Source organism: Condylostylus longicornis, unplaced genomic scaffold, assembly GCF_029603195.1.
Source record: "Condylostylus longicornis isolate FDR11 unplaced genomic scaffold, ASM2960319v2 ptg000055l, whole genome shotgun sequence".
NCBI classification, from domain to species: Eukaryota; Metazoa; Arthropoda; class Insecta; order Diptera; family Dolichopodidae; genus Condylostylus; species Condylostylus longicornis.
This window is the reverse complement of record NW_026578024.1, coordinates 7,467,099-7,481,061: the sequence shown is the minus strand read 5'-3', so window position 1 is coordinate 7,481,061 and position 13,963 is coordinate 7,467,099. Positions and strand designations below refer to the sequence as shown.

The window sequence follows — 13,963 nt, the reverse complement described above, 5'->3', positions numbered from 1 at the left end:
AATAAAAATAAACAAACATTTGCAGCAAAACAGTAATAAATTTTTTTGCTATAAAATCTCTGGCAAAATTTTCGGAAAACTGCTAACCAAAACGGGGCTTATTACGTTTAATATATAGAAAATGAGAGAAATCGAAAGTAAGAAATTTGATGAATTTTAACAGAGAAATGAGTTTTAACACACTACAATTTGATTAGTAAAATGAAATACGTGAGCATTGTACGTATACAGTTTTCGAGTAATACAACTAAATAATCACTTTGGTTAGGTTAGGTTGCACGACCTCCCGGAGGGTACACTAAAGCCACCTAGATCCGTTGTGGTGCCGCTGGATCTCTCCTCTCCTTCATTAGAACCAGCCCGAGTTCCTCAGAAACCGGTCAAAGTCCTTAGTATTTAGTCGCTAGGTCCGTAGCCCTCCGAAAAATGTGGGACCTAAGAGCAGGACAAATAATCACTTACAATATTTGAAATTAGAAACTTTTGACGGGTCTGAATTTGGAATTACATGTGTACACGTACTTTTGAGAAATTTGAATTTCCCTTATATAAAATTAATTTTGTCACATAAAATTCGTCTTATTAGCAATCTTATTAGTGTCTCATAATAAAGCATCTTATTAGTCCCCATCTCATCATCGTAATAATGTCCTTTATAATATAAATGACTTGTATAAAATCTATATTGTCTATATCAGTAATTTCATTTTATTTTTTGCAATAAAATTTAAAAAAAAATTTTTTTTGTTTTTACCTTGAGGGCTTCCATTAATATCCTCCGATATTTCATCTGAATCATCTTTGTATTTTATAAGATTTTGATTCGAGTGAAATGAGTAAGCATGTTATACAGAAAAGAGATAAAATTAGTATTTTTAATTTTATTTTCAAAACACATTTTTTCTTTTTTGTTTTCAAGGAAAATAAAAATAAATTCTAAACTGCATTATTGATTTTATACTTGTAAAAATAGCATTTAAAGCACAAATTGGTAAATATTATGTCGAATTTTACAGCTTAGAAAAATAAAATATAAAAAAATGAACAAAAAGGACGAAACAAAGCTTTTAAAAACGGAAGCAAATAAAAATTAAAGAACGAGAATTTTTTTTTTTCTTTTGCAAACTAAAATAATAATTGTACAAATAAAAAAGGATATGTGACTTCCTGAAATCGATTTTCAAAGATTTTTTTTTTAATTTTTTCGTATGTATAACAGTATTACAGTATTAAATGTACATAATATCCTTTTACAGTAAAAAATACCCCATTGCATTTAAACTTTAAAAATATTGATTTTTCTCAGAATCCTTTTTCATTTTACTGAAATTATTTTCGTTTCACATAATAAAGGATATAATATGATATTTAATTAAGTATACTCGTATGTACATGAAGTATTTATACAAGTACAGTGAAAAATGGTGCATTTTGCTGAATTGTGCTTTTAATGCAACAATACCCACTTATATGTGTACAAGTACTCGACAAATAAAATAAAATCTTGTGAACTCATACATTGAAATTGTGACTTTTACTTTCAATGTATTTGAGATTTTAAAAATTTAATCTGGCGCATATAATAAATCAATTTTATATTTGCATTTACAAACATATATACGAACACACATACTCGGACTATTCTATATAGGTAAATTTAATATTAAATCGGTAATTTTACTACTACATTCAATTCAGTTTTATTAAAAAAAAATCGCATTAAAATAAAATATGAAGACAAGGTCAAGGACAATATTATATTATTAAGGATATTATTTTATTACAATAAATTAAACAATAATAATAATATTAAAGTTTTACAGCTGTTATAAAGTCATTGAAACTTGAAACATTTTGCAAAATATACAAAAAACCTGCAATATACTTTAAGTGTATAGAAAATAGAAAAATTTCTGGTTTATAATAAAAATGGCAAGGACATCTTTTATTTTAAAAACTTACAAATTCATATACCTTCTTGTAAGCTTATTTAAACTATGGGAATTTCACTAGTATTGATAAAACGAGAACTCCTTTACCAGGTGTTATGATGCCTTAAGGTTTTTTCATTTAATGTCCTTATAAAAAAGTTCTTGTAACAAATAAAATTTGAATGATTCATGATGAGTTATTTTTCAAGGTGCTTATATATAGAAAGAAACTATTTAGAAAATTTTTTGGGGGAAATTCTAAAGTTCATAATAGTGAAGTTTATAATATACTTTTGACTACTTAAAAGGGAATTAAATTTTTAGCACAAAGTTAAATGAAGAGAAAAGAATTTGTCTTAGTTAAGGACTTTTGACACATTTTTTGAAGATATCTTATGAAATGGACCCATTAAAAGGGTACTAGTGAGTGAAAGCAATTATTTTGTAAAATTTTTAATTTTATTATTTTAGAACTAGTGCAAGGATAAATAACACAATTCTTAATCCGTTTGTAATGTAAAGTTAAAATTGGTGGAGAATAGTACAAAATTTTTGTAAGCAAAAATATTGGGAAATGGACCCAGAAATTATTAAAAATCCTCGGATATAGCAGTAGAATCTTCAAGTTGTTAATTCAAGGTGTTAATTCAAATTTTGTTTCTTTCCATTAATATTTAGTCCTCAAGTTCAGATCACCGAAAACTTATAATCGCTGTGCGACAAATTTTGAATCGCCTTCTTTGAATCTTCTAGAAGGAAAAACCTCCATAGCAGCATTTTTTCTTTTTTAAATAAAAATGCCAATTTTTTCTTAAATTTTCTTGAAAATAAAAAAAAAGAAAGCAGTTTTTTCCTTAATAATTTTATTATTACAAAATTTAGGACACTTAGAAAAAAAAACAACAACAGCTGTATAACAATTTTATACTTATATGCTTACAGGGTACAGGTATATATAGGTGTATACTATGTAATTTAAAATTTTTGCATAAAAAATAAATAACATGACCACTTTATCAGGTTGTCGATCAACTCTGTTACCCACCCATTATTTTTTTCGTGTATTTTCTAATTAGGTAAAACAAATATTTACTTTTTTTATTTTAAGTGGTAAGATCAAATGAAAAATTATTCAAGGATTAAATTTTGTTTAAATTCTGAAAAAGTTATACAGAAATTTAAGAGAGAAAATTTGGTGCATACAGAACATTAATATTGAAAGTTTTGGATTAATGGCTTGTCATAAAGACGGTAGAATTTATGGCGATAAAAACAACTTTAGCAACCAACAGTCTTCAAATGAGAATATCAATTTGATTCGATGTTCGTTTTCAAATGAGAAAATTCTTGATCCACTTCCCGGTTTCCAGTTAATTAAATTTGAGGTTTTGAAATAATTGTTGGAAAAATTTGATGGTGACTCCAACTAAAATCTATGGTTTTTGGAATTTAGATAAATGTTTTTAATTTTTAAGTGATTTTTCAGAAATTTTCATAAATTTCAGTCGGTTTTTCACGAGATATTTGAAATTTTCAAAAGAATATTTTCCCACTTTAATTTGATCACCCTCAAATTTTCTCAATTTTGTTGAAATATGCGTTTTTGAATGTGACAGTCCAAATATTGCACAAAGTTTCTCGATTTTATACCATAAAATGACTTAGAAAGTTTCACTTAATTACCATAGGGTTTCAATGCCCATATAATTAAAGTTGGAATTAAAAAATTTTAGCATTAAAATATGAAATTGATGTGAACCGGAAAACATTTTAAAAATTCATTCATATTTCAAGTACTTATTTCATGTAACTAGAAAATTAGAAAGGTGTGTTGGTAAAAGAAATTTCTCTAACCGGCAGATTTCTAGGAAAATAACTAAGAATTTAATTAAAATCTTATTTTGCAATTTATTGTAGAAATTTTAAAATTGGAAAATATTTAGAAATTGAAGTACACATAAAAATTTTTTTTAATTTTTTTTTTCCAACAATTTCCGCCTGCCTTTCTTTAATTTTTGTTTTTTCCTTTCATTCTTTCTTTCTTTCTTAGAAGCATAAAAAATTATGCACATGCAGCATAAAAAATCATAAAATAAAATTTTTTATGCATTCAACCCAATTTATGATGATGATTCTTGTGCCTCTTCTCTCTCTGTTTTTTAATATAAAGTTCACAATTAAATAGAAAGCCATGTTAAAAGCCAATAAATAGAGAGTTGTTGAAAGGAAATGAGAAAAAAAAAAATAAAATATTCAATTTTTGTTTTTTATCATAAAAAAAGATAAAAGATAATTTGTTTTATTTTTTGATAACTTTTTAGACCTTTGCCAGAATCAATAATAGAGAGAAAAACAAAATTCTATTTTGGAACTTCAATCAAAAGGGAGGAGGGTTCATGGACTTTTTGTTTTGGGTTCTTTTTTGTGTTGTTGTTGTGCATTTTGTTCAAAATGTGTGACGCTCAACTTTCATACAAAAAAGTGTGCTCTTTAATAGAGTTTTTGCTGTTCTTTTCGTTTTTTTGTTGTTGTTTAAGTAATTTTCGATCACATCAATTGACCTAATAAATCTTTTGATGAAAATTTTAAGTGTACTAAATTTTTTTTTAGTGTCAAACTATTATGCAGACACAAATTTAAAAATTTAATATTAAAGTGGCGCAGGGCGCTCATACCATAATGAAATAACACCATAGCATTTTAGAAAAAGGAAAACTTTATTTTCAAAGGAAAAAAAATTGAAAAATTAGCTGAAAAATACTTCGGATCCTTCCTATGTCATTGCATTCTTAAACTCATTTGTTTCTTAACTCTTTTGTTTGATTGAATATGGGACTTAAAAATTTGCAGTTGTTGTAAAATATGCGCTTTGCAGCAAAGTTCTCAAACGATTTTGACACTAAATGAAATAAATTTTATCTTTAAAAATATAAAATGCATTCCTTCTCCGATAATGCATCTTCTGCAAAGGAGCAGTTGGACTTAAATTTCAATACCAGTTTTCAGGACTGCTAAAAATCTGTAATCTGTAATATTTAATATTGCAATTATAATATTTTCAAATATTCATCCGTAAATAATTTGGAAAACCCAAATTTTAGAACCCGCTCTATATAAAAATTTTAGCAAATAATCAACTTACAATTTAAATTTAATTTGGGAACTACTGAATTTGACAAATTATTTTTCATGTGGCGCTGTAATTCTTTGAAAATTTATAAAGTTACTTAATTGAAATTCAATTCATAATAAGCATTATTTCTGACAGTATATTTTAAATTTGTATAAAGATAGAAATCTAAATAAATTTTTATTTGTATCAAAAACCGAAAAATAAAAAAGAAAAATTGAAAAGATTTGTTAATTTTTAAACAAACTTTGAATTTAGAACTTTCAAATACAAAATAAGCTCATACAAATATCTACACATTCTAGATGTTAGATCAAAAATTTATGCTTACGTATTAAATTTTCAATATAAATATGTTATACAATGGTTGTGTGAGTGTACATTATTCCAATGTAGATTTTGAGCTTTAAAATAAACAAACAGTTTAACAAAATAATAAAAAATTGTTATACTTTTTAACTGTAACAAAACTTATAATGTAAATATTTACATAAAATTACAAACACACATACATGTACACGAACAGAATATCGTTGGCAATTATGCAATGTATGCAGTAATAAAGCGAAGGTGATGCTATTTTGCTAAAATTTACGTAATCGTTTCAATTTCAAACAGAAACTATTTTTAAATTTATTGAGATTTTTTAGCACTTTTCCAAAAAAATTTTGAAAAAAAGTGCTTATTAGTTTCACTCTGTCCGTCCGTCCGTCCGTCCGTCCGTCCGTCCGTCCGTCCGTCCGTCCGTCCGTCCGTGTGTCTGTTTACAAAACTTCTACACCCTTGAAGATAGAAAGCTGAAATTTTGCAAGTATATAAATCTTTACTAGAAACTTATTTTTGTAGAACAAAATTTTTACCTATCTCCCCCCCTTTAGAAGTTATACCCCCCCAAAGCCACAAAAATGGCCTATTTTAACTATTTGTTGCAATGAAACCATAAGCATTTTTGAAATTTTGCAAACGCAGAAAGGCAGTGGCTTACTTCACCTAGCGCGGTATGCTATAGTCAAAATTTAGAAAAACAAAATGGCCGTTCAAATTTACCGTTATCTAAAGTCCTTTTTTTCCAAATTTTTGATGTCATTTTTCTTCTAGACCCCAGCCTGTAGAAGCTTGAAATTTTAGTGGCTTATAGACATTAACAAATAGTTTATTTCGTTAGAAGGAAAATTTTTTTCCATCTCCACCCCCTCTCAAGTTATCGCCTCTTGAAATTTGTAAAATTTGAATTTTTGGCGCCCTATATTTCCGAAACCGCAAACGTTTTCAAATTTCTATAAACACGAAAAGCTAACGGTAAATTCCATAACATTAAAAAATATAATTATTTTTCTTAACTCACACAATTAATCCTTAAAATCGAGCATTATGTTAACCCCACTTTATATTAATTTTTGCTTTATTTCAAAGACTGCATGTATGCATCATCCTAAATATATGCAATCCTAGAAATAGTTTTGTATATGAATGAAAATAATTTTAATAGTGTGATAGGTATACATACTCGTAGACTGTTACAGAATTTTCACTTGTTGAAGGGAAAAGTGCTACAATACAAACCATTGGTTTGACCCAACTTTATTTTTTTTTTATAATTATGATTTGCGTTCTTATGCATTTTTATGAAATTCATATGTAAATTAGCATAACCGAATAAAATAAAAAAAAAATTATTAAAAACAGGGAAAATTAGTTATGCATTTAAAATTTTAATTAACTTTCAAGAATTTCAAGCTATAAAAACTATTAGTAGAGCATAAAGAGTAGATTTATTTGTTTGGTTTGATATGGGAGCATTCATATTGTAAGCGTAAGTTAAGAGTTACAAATTAGAAAAGCTCTTTGTAATTTTTAATATAGAATGAATCATTGTAACGTTCTTCTTAAGTATATGAAAACTTCCTTGAAATTTTGATCTTAAGCATATTTCTAAATTTTAAGTAAAAAAGCGGGGATCTTTGGTCCTCCCCACGTCGGCCCATAGGATTTCTTGTGATTAATATCCAAGTATTACGACAAATTGCAGTATTACAGCCACCTCAAACCGTGAGATTTCTTTTGCAATAGGATGCTAAACCGTCTTATTCTCATCCAAGCAAAGATAACCGATCTCGCTCTCGATGTTGGGCATCATGTTACTGGGCATATCATGTTACTGAAATATCATGCACGAATTAAGTTAAATCTGGACGGCGCAAAAACAAATGTAATTTCTTCACTGTTCTTAATCGGAACAACATATTATTTCTTAGGTAATTGGTCTTTAAAAAAAACTCCGCACCTAAATTTTTAGCTGTTCTTCTAGACCTTAGCATTTATTCTAGCGTCTAGGAATAATTTTCTTATCGTTAAGCTATAGGTGCTGTTTGAAAAACCAACAAATTTTATTTTGAATTGAAAAATTAAAGAAATTTTTGTACAGATCTTGTCAAGAAATAGAAAAAATTTTTAGATTTTCAATAATGGAATAAATTTTTAATAAATCAATTATTATAAAAAAAAATAAATAAAAGAGTAATTAAGAGAAATAAGAGAGAATAATTTTTTATTAATAAAAATTAAAAAAGTTTTTAGTTTTTCCTTGCATACACATTCAAACATTCTGTAGGTACATTTATGCACTTGTATACATGAATATTTTAGAATTTTATACTTAATTGCCAACAAAAACTAAACTAAATTGCAAATATACAGTGAACATCTTAAAATCGAACAGTTATGAGTTCCATATATTACTTCCACTGTATATTTGAAGAGGCGGGGTTTGCTACTGTCGGTGCAATTTATCGGGGTGAACCTCTTCTCCTCAAGTAATTTTGTCTCGAATTTTTGTTACTAAAATAATTAAAGCTATAAATTTTTTATTATAATTTAAAGGAACACTTAACCCTGATGCTGCATAGTATATAAAAAATGTTCAATTTTGAAAAAAAAATTTAAAAATTAAGATCGCAGAGTCCGGGAAATTTGACCTAATTATGAATGGTAATAAGGAATGTAGAGACACTAATGCTAGCATTTTATTAATCAGATAAGTATGAAATCCGAATTACCAACTGTTATAAGAGATTTTCAGAAAAAGTACTAAATAAAAATTTTTCTTTTATTTCAGACTCCTATATGACATAAAAATAATGTGAAATTGAAACTTTTCAAGAAAAATTATGTGGTAAGTACTTAAAAAATTGAATTATGATTTTCCATACTTACATTTTCTACATTCTTATATTCCACAATAATATTTACTTAACATAATTTATTATTTATTTTAGCCTAAAATTTGAAAAGTTCATACTTCTACTTTACACACTGAACAATTATTGTTCAAAACATTGTAAATGAAAACTTGAAGTAGTAGCACTTTTTTCCCCCCTATTATCTCATTCTTTCAATTGTACTTTTGTCAATTACATTTCAAATAAAATAAATAAACATTTTGTGCCAAGATTTATATAAAAAATGATTTAGATATGAAAATATCTTACATTTCTTGTGTTTATCTTATATTTTGAATCAAAAAATTTTAAGATTTATTTATTTTTATAAATATTTAGCTTATAAATGCAAGTACTGTAAGCACACAAAGTACTCAAATCCTATAACAAATACTGCATTATTTTAGAATTTGGAATCAAAATATTGCATTATCTGATGATAAGAAATTTCGATATATTCTTAATACTCGTAAAAGGAAAAATAAATAAACTTAGGAAAAAATTGCTTAAATATTGGATTTCATTTTTTTTCTTCAATTTTTAAAATATTTTTAAGAGATTATTGAAAAAATTCAATTGCTAAACAGTAAAAAAATTTATGATTACAATTGCTATACAACAAATTCATAGATAAAAGAAAATTTATATGTTATGCATTTTGATTTTGTATAATTTGAATGACTTATACTTAATAATGTTGTATGATTTTTTATTGGATTAAGTGGATTAAGAGTCAATGTACTTACAATATAGGAAAACTTGAATTTTTCATATAGATTAAATTAGTATATTGTAAAACTTTGTTGCAAATTCTACATATTTGGAAAATTTTAGTTTACATTATAGATTTTACAATTTCATTACAGAAATTTTAGAAAATAAAGTTTAAGCTTTACAATTTGTGTAAATATCAATGAGACTTCGAATACTTATATTGAAATATTGAACATCTATAATACTATGTATTCAGCTCAGTGTCGGATCTGCCATATATGCGAAGTAGAGCATATGCAAAGAGCGCCGGAAAACGAGGGCGCAATTATTATGCGCTATCAGATATGCGCATTATAACGCGTACTTTTTGGAAACAGCGTAAAGCGTCGAACAATGCCGAATCGGACCTTTCTTATGTATATAAAAAATGTTTTTATTACAAAACGCTCATCTGCGAGAAATTCGTAATTTTCGTAATACATGTTTCCATTCGCCATGGTAGGGAAACTTAAATAAACTACTTATAGAAATGTAAGTTCGGCAGCCTGTGTGATATATATAAGGTCTCATGGCTAATTTTACATTTTTGATAATTTTAAAGAAATTATTTAACAGATTAACTTGAAATTTTAATATAATATTTATTTGGTAATACGACAAGCTATTTCTCTTTTTGCTAGCAGCTGATGTTGATTTGTACTATTGGACCAATTCTCATTTTTGGCAAATACACACGAATGATAAACGAAATTCCTTGAAATTTAGTTTTAAAACAATAAACTAAAAATTTTTTGCGAACACTATGGCTCGAAAGCCAAACTTTTACAATTCTAATTCGATTTTATTGTTTTTTCATGTCTAAGGTACTAACAAATTGACAGAATTTCCTTTAAATTTAATATTTGGGTTCCATCTGCTACTTAGTGAAAGCAGACAAATTATCTTTTCAGGGAGTTCCGATGGCGTAAAGTGAACTTCTATCAAAAACCAAATTTAGATTTTTCTAAGTATGGTTAGTTAAAATTTTTCTGGCATCTTTAAAATCTCTAACAAGTGGTTTAAAAGAGATTTTTAATAAGAAGTAATTAAGTAAAGGGGTCAGATATCTGACCATTGGTGCAGTGGTTATGGCACCGGCCCTTTAACCCCGGTCAGGTCACTATAAAAATTATATTCAATATTATATAACTTAATATGCGATACCAATAAATATTATACAAGTAATTTTCAAATATTCATAATATTCGATACTAAAGACTAAGAAAAATAAACAGTAAATATTAATAAAAACGAAATATTTAATATACTTAAATAAAAAAAAAAACTACGGTAGGCTAGTCACCTACCTAGCTAACTCTCTATGACTATAGAAACTAGGTCATGATAGATATCATGCACTAGCCCTATACTCCTCCTAGGAGTGAAGAAGGAAAAAAAAAAAGTAAAGGGGAGTTTAGTAATCAACACTTTCTCTAATTTTCACCTCATATAATTTTCACCTCATGTGACCGGTTATGTGCTGATCACATCAGATATTTCTAATTTTAAAATTATAGTTGTTTGAGCTATAATTCTCTTTTCAGAAATATACAAAATTAATTTCGAACATTTTATTGTACAACGGATGATTTATGATTAAATACGCGATGATTATACTAATAAAATTTATGATAATGAAAAATAATAAAATTATAGACAGAAAAAAAATATTATTAATAATAGTTATAGCGTGCAAAATAATTTAAATAAAAATTTTTTAAATAATAATTACTAAATTTTGTAATTAATATTATTAAAACTATAAATCAATGAAATTATAGTATAGTACTCACCTTCATTTATGTATCCTTCTCCCATTTTGATATTTTATTCTTCTTCTTGTTCTTCTTATAATTTAATAATTCGTTGCAAAATAAAGGTGTTATATAATTAATTAAGTATATAGGTGTTGTTTTTTTGTAAATTATTCTCCTATTTTATTTGTAATCTTAAATTACAAAATAATTCAAATGTTATTTTTAATAGTCTTTTGATTTTGTTGGTTAATTTTTAAAATCATAACTATCGTTTTAATGTCATAGCTATGTGATTGATGCGTTCGATATACTGTATGTGATTTATGTATGTATGTATGTAAAATATTATATTTCTTATATATATAAATAATTTATTATTGAAATTGAACTTAATAGTATTAAAAACCGCACCTTTTGAAAAAATAAAATTTGCAATTTAATTCTAAAATATTATTTTTTTTATATTTTTTTTAATATTCTTATATTACAAATTGAAACCGCGCTATTATTTAAGATTTTAATAAGTTTTTCGATTTCAAATTATTAATAAAAATAAAAAAAAAGAAAATAAAAACAGAAATGGCGATGGATGACGTTTAATAAGAGGGTGAGCTGCTATGAAGATGGTGAACTTTTGGTTTTCAATAAAATAGAGCAGGAAGACCTTTATTAATTTTTTTTACAGTCTTTTTTAAAATTTTTTCTGAAATTAATTTACCGCGCAATTAAAATTTATTATTAAATTTTCTAATAAATGTTTATTGTGAATTAATTCACAATAACATGATATTTTTTTTTATTTTTAAATTTTAATTATTTAAGTACTTTACTTATGATTATTGGAAGTAGTAAAATGTGCACAAATTATTTTTTATGATATTTAAAATTGCCTTTGATATTTTCCTCTCCTTCTTATATACTATTATGAATTGGGTATATATAAGTAATTATATTTGCCTTACAATATCGTTGAAATTAATCAGTAGGTATATTGTAGAACAAAATATTTCTGTAAGTCTTTAAGTCTTATTATATTCATATATATACACAGAACTGTTATACATACTCCGCAATGTATTTAAAGTAAATTTAATTATTTTTTGCAATTTTCAATCTCTTGTTTTATTTTTCAATGTCTTACTCTGTTATCTCTTATATATGACAATGTCTTTTCCTCGCTGTGTACTTATTTATTATGGTTCTTAATTTGCAATATTTTAATATTGGCAGTATAATATAATTATTGTACCCTATATTTATTATATGGTTAGAATTAAGTATATAAGCGTGTGTTTATTTAAAGTTGAGTTTTTCAAAACCACAATAATTGTGTTATAAATATTTTTGTGTATGTTTTGTAACTAAATAATTTTTGTTTTGCGCTTTCTCTTCTCTTCTATATTGTATATGTAAGTATATTGTATAATATTGTATGTATTTTATAATAATTAAAGTTTTACCTGAATGAGTTCAGTTACAGATTGAATTTTATGTATACTTTTTATCTTTATAAAAATTAAATAGAATCTTTATTATTAGCCTTCTGCTTTGTCTTATTATACATAGTATTTTTTGTTTTTATTATTAATATTAAATGTTATACTCTGTGTTGTATCTGTATATCTATATATTTAGTTTATTGGAACTTTAAAGGTTCTTAAATTGCAAAAAATCAAAACTATATAAAGACATGTAATCCAATGATTTGAAGGGGTTTTATGGTTAATGGTTTCAAGTGATTTGAATCGTCTGGTTTGGTTTTAGTTTTGTTTTATTTGTGTGTTTTATTGTATATAAACGCTTATATTGGAAGATCTTGAAAAATTGTTAAAAATATTTTTTTTTAGTTTTTTCTAGTTTTTACAATATTGTATTTAAAAGATTGTTGTTGTACGTTTTGCTATAATTTTATATTTTCTGTTATATTGTGCAGAGATTTTCACTAGATGTACTTCTATTTTTTTTTTCTTGTTTTTTGATATATTGCTCTTGTTGTCAATTGTGGTTTTCCTTTGATATTTTGCTTCTTTATATTTATTATTGTTGCGATCGATGCAATTTCAGCAGATGTCTGGAAAAATAGAAAAGATGAATAAGTATTATAGGTAAATATGTATGTAAGTCTATATACAATGTAATAATTATGTATGTGTATAGAAGATGGAGATTAAATAAGTTAAATTTGATTTATTATTCTTTGAAATTAAACATAGCTGGTTGTTTTTTTTTTCTAAAAAATAATAATATTAAAAAAAATATTGTTCTTATATACGAAGGGAAAAAGCAGGAAATTTAAAAAAGATAACTTGCTTTTTTTTGTTGTTGTTATTTTTCTATGTATTTAAAGGAAACGCCTGTTTCTTTTTTTCTTCTACTCAATGAATCTTAAATTTCCTTTAAGAATCCATACAATGATTTTGTGTTTGTACGCAATCAGTGATTCTCGTATGTGCATGTAGGTAAGTACACTTTATTATGAGTAAATATTCTTATACTGTTTGTTAAAACAAACGTCTTTAGTTGTATGTATTCAATACTTTAAGAATTTCGTAAGAGGAAGGTTTAACTCATTTTGAAGTTACTATGAAAATAGATAATAGTGAAAAATTGGGCATTATTTTGAATTTTCTTAGAAATTTCATCCCGAAAGTATGCAATTTTCTTTTAATTATCGACTATGTTAAATACATTTCTAGAATGTTAGAGAAATATAAGTGAATTATTTTTAACAAAATATCTATTTGTCTATTTGTGGATTTCTGTATTTCAAGACTCAGTTGAACCAATTTTATTCAAACCTTTCACTTAACTAAATAAGTTTTCTTTGCAAATGCGATAAATATTGATAACTTTCGTGACAAATTAGATTTCACTACCTAAACCTTCAATAAGGTCTATTATTCGGACAATAATGAAAAGACATCATTGAAAGTTTTCTATTTTCCCGGGCAGAAATTATTTTAGGGAATTATGACAAATTTTTTTCAAGCAAATTGGATTACAGACAGTGGGTTATCTAAATCTTCATTTTTGGGTGCACATTGATTAAAACCCTGCTAGCTAGTAAAATAAGTTTACAAGATATTTTTCCATTCTTTAATGTCAGTTTTGTAGTGCAGTAGATTTATTAGTGTATTTATAAGTACCATTGAATTTTATTCCTTAATTTGAGCG

At 25.8% G+C, this 13,963-nt stretch overlaps 1 protein-coding gene across 2 annotated transcripts in view; it reads right to left on the bottom strand.

The window, feature by feature from the left end:
- The window catches only part of LOC129612117 (aminopeptidase N), a 108,217-nt gene extending 95,350 nt beyond the window's left edge, over nt 1–12,867 (bottom strand). Inside the window, exons 1-4 of one of the 2 annotated variants that reach the window (XM_055525647.1) lie at nt 12,250–12,867; nt 11,931–12,039; nt 10,826–11,200; nt 755–799 (exon numbers count right to left, since the gene is read on the bottom strand). In XM_055525647.1, the coding sequence (XP_055381622.1) occupies nt 755–799; nt 10,826–10,850 (70 nt within the window). In that variant the 5' untranslated portion in view covers nt 10,851–11,200; nt 11,931–12,039; nt 12,250–12,867. Of the gene's footprint in view, nt 1–754; nt 800–10,825; nt 11,201–11,930 lie in introns of both variants that reach the window. The other variant, XM_055525648.1, reaches the window with a different exon arrangement.
- Between the last annotated feature and the right edge of the window lie 1,096 nt (nt 12,868–13,963).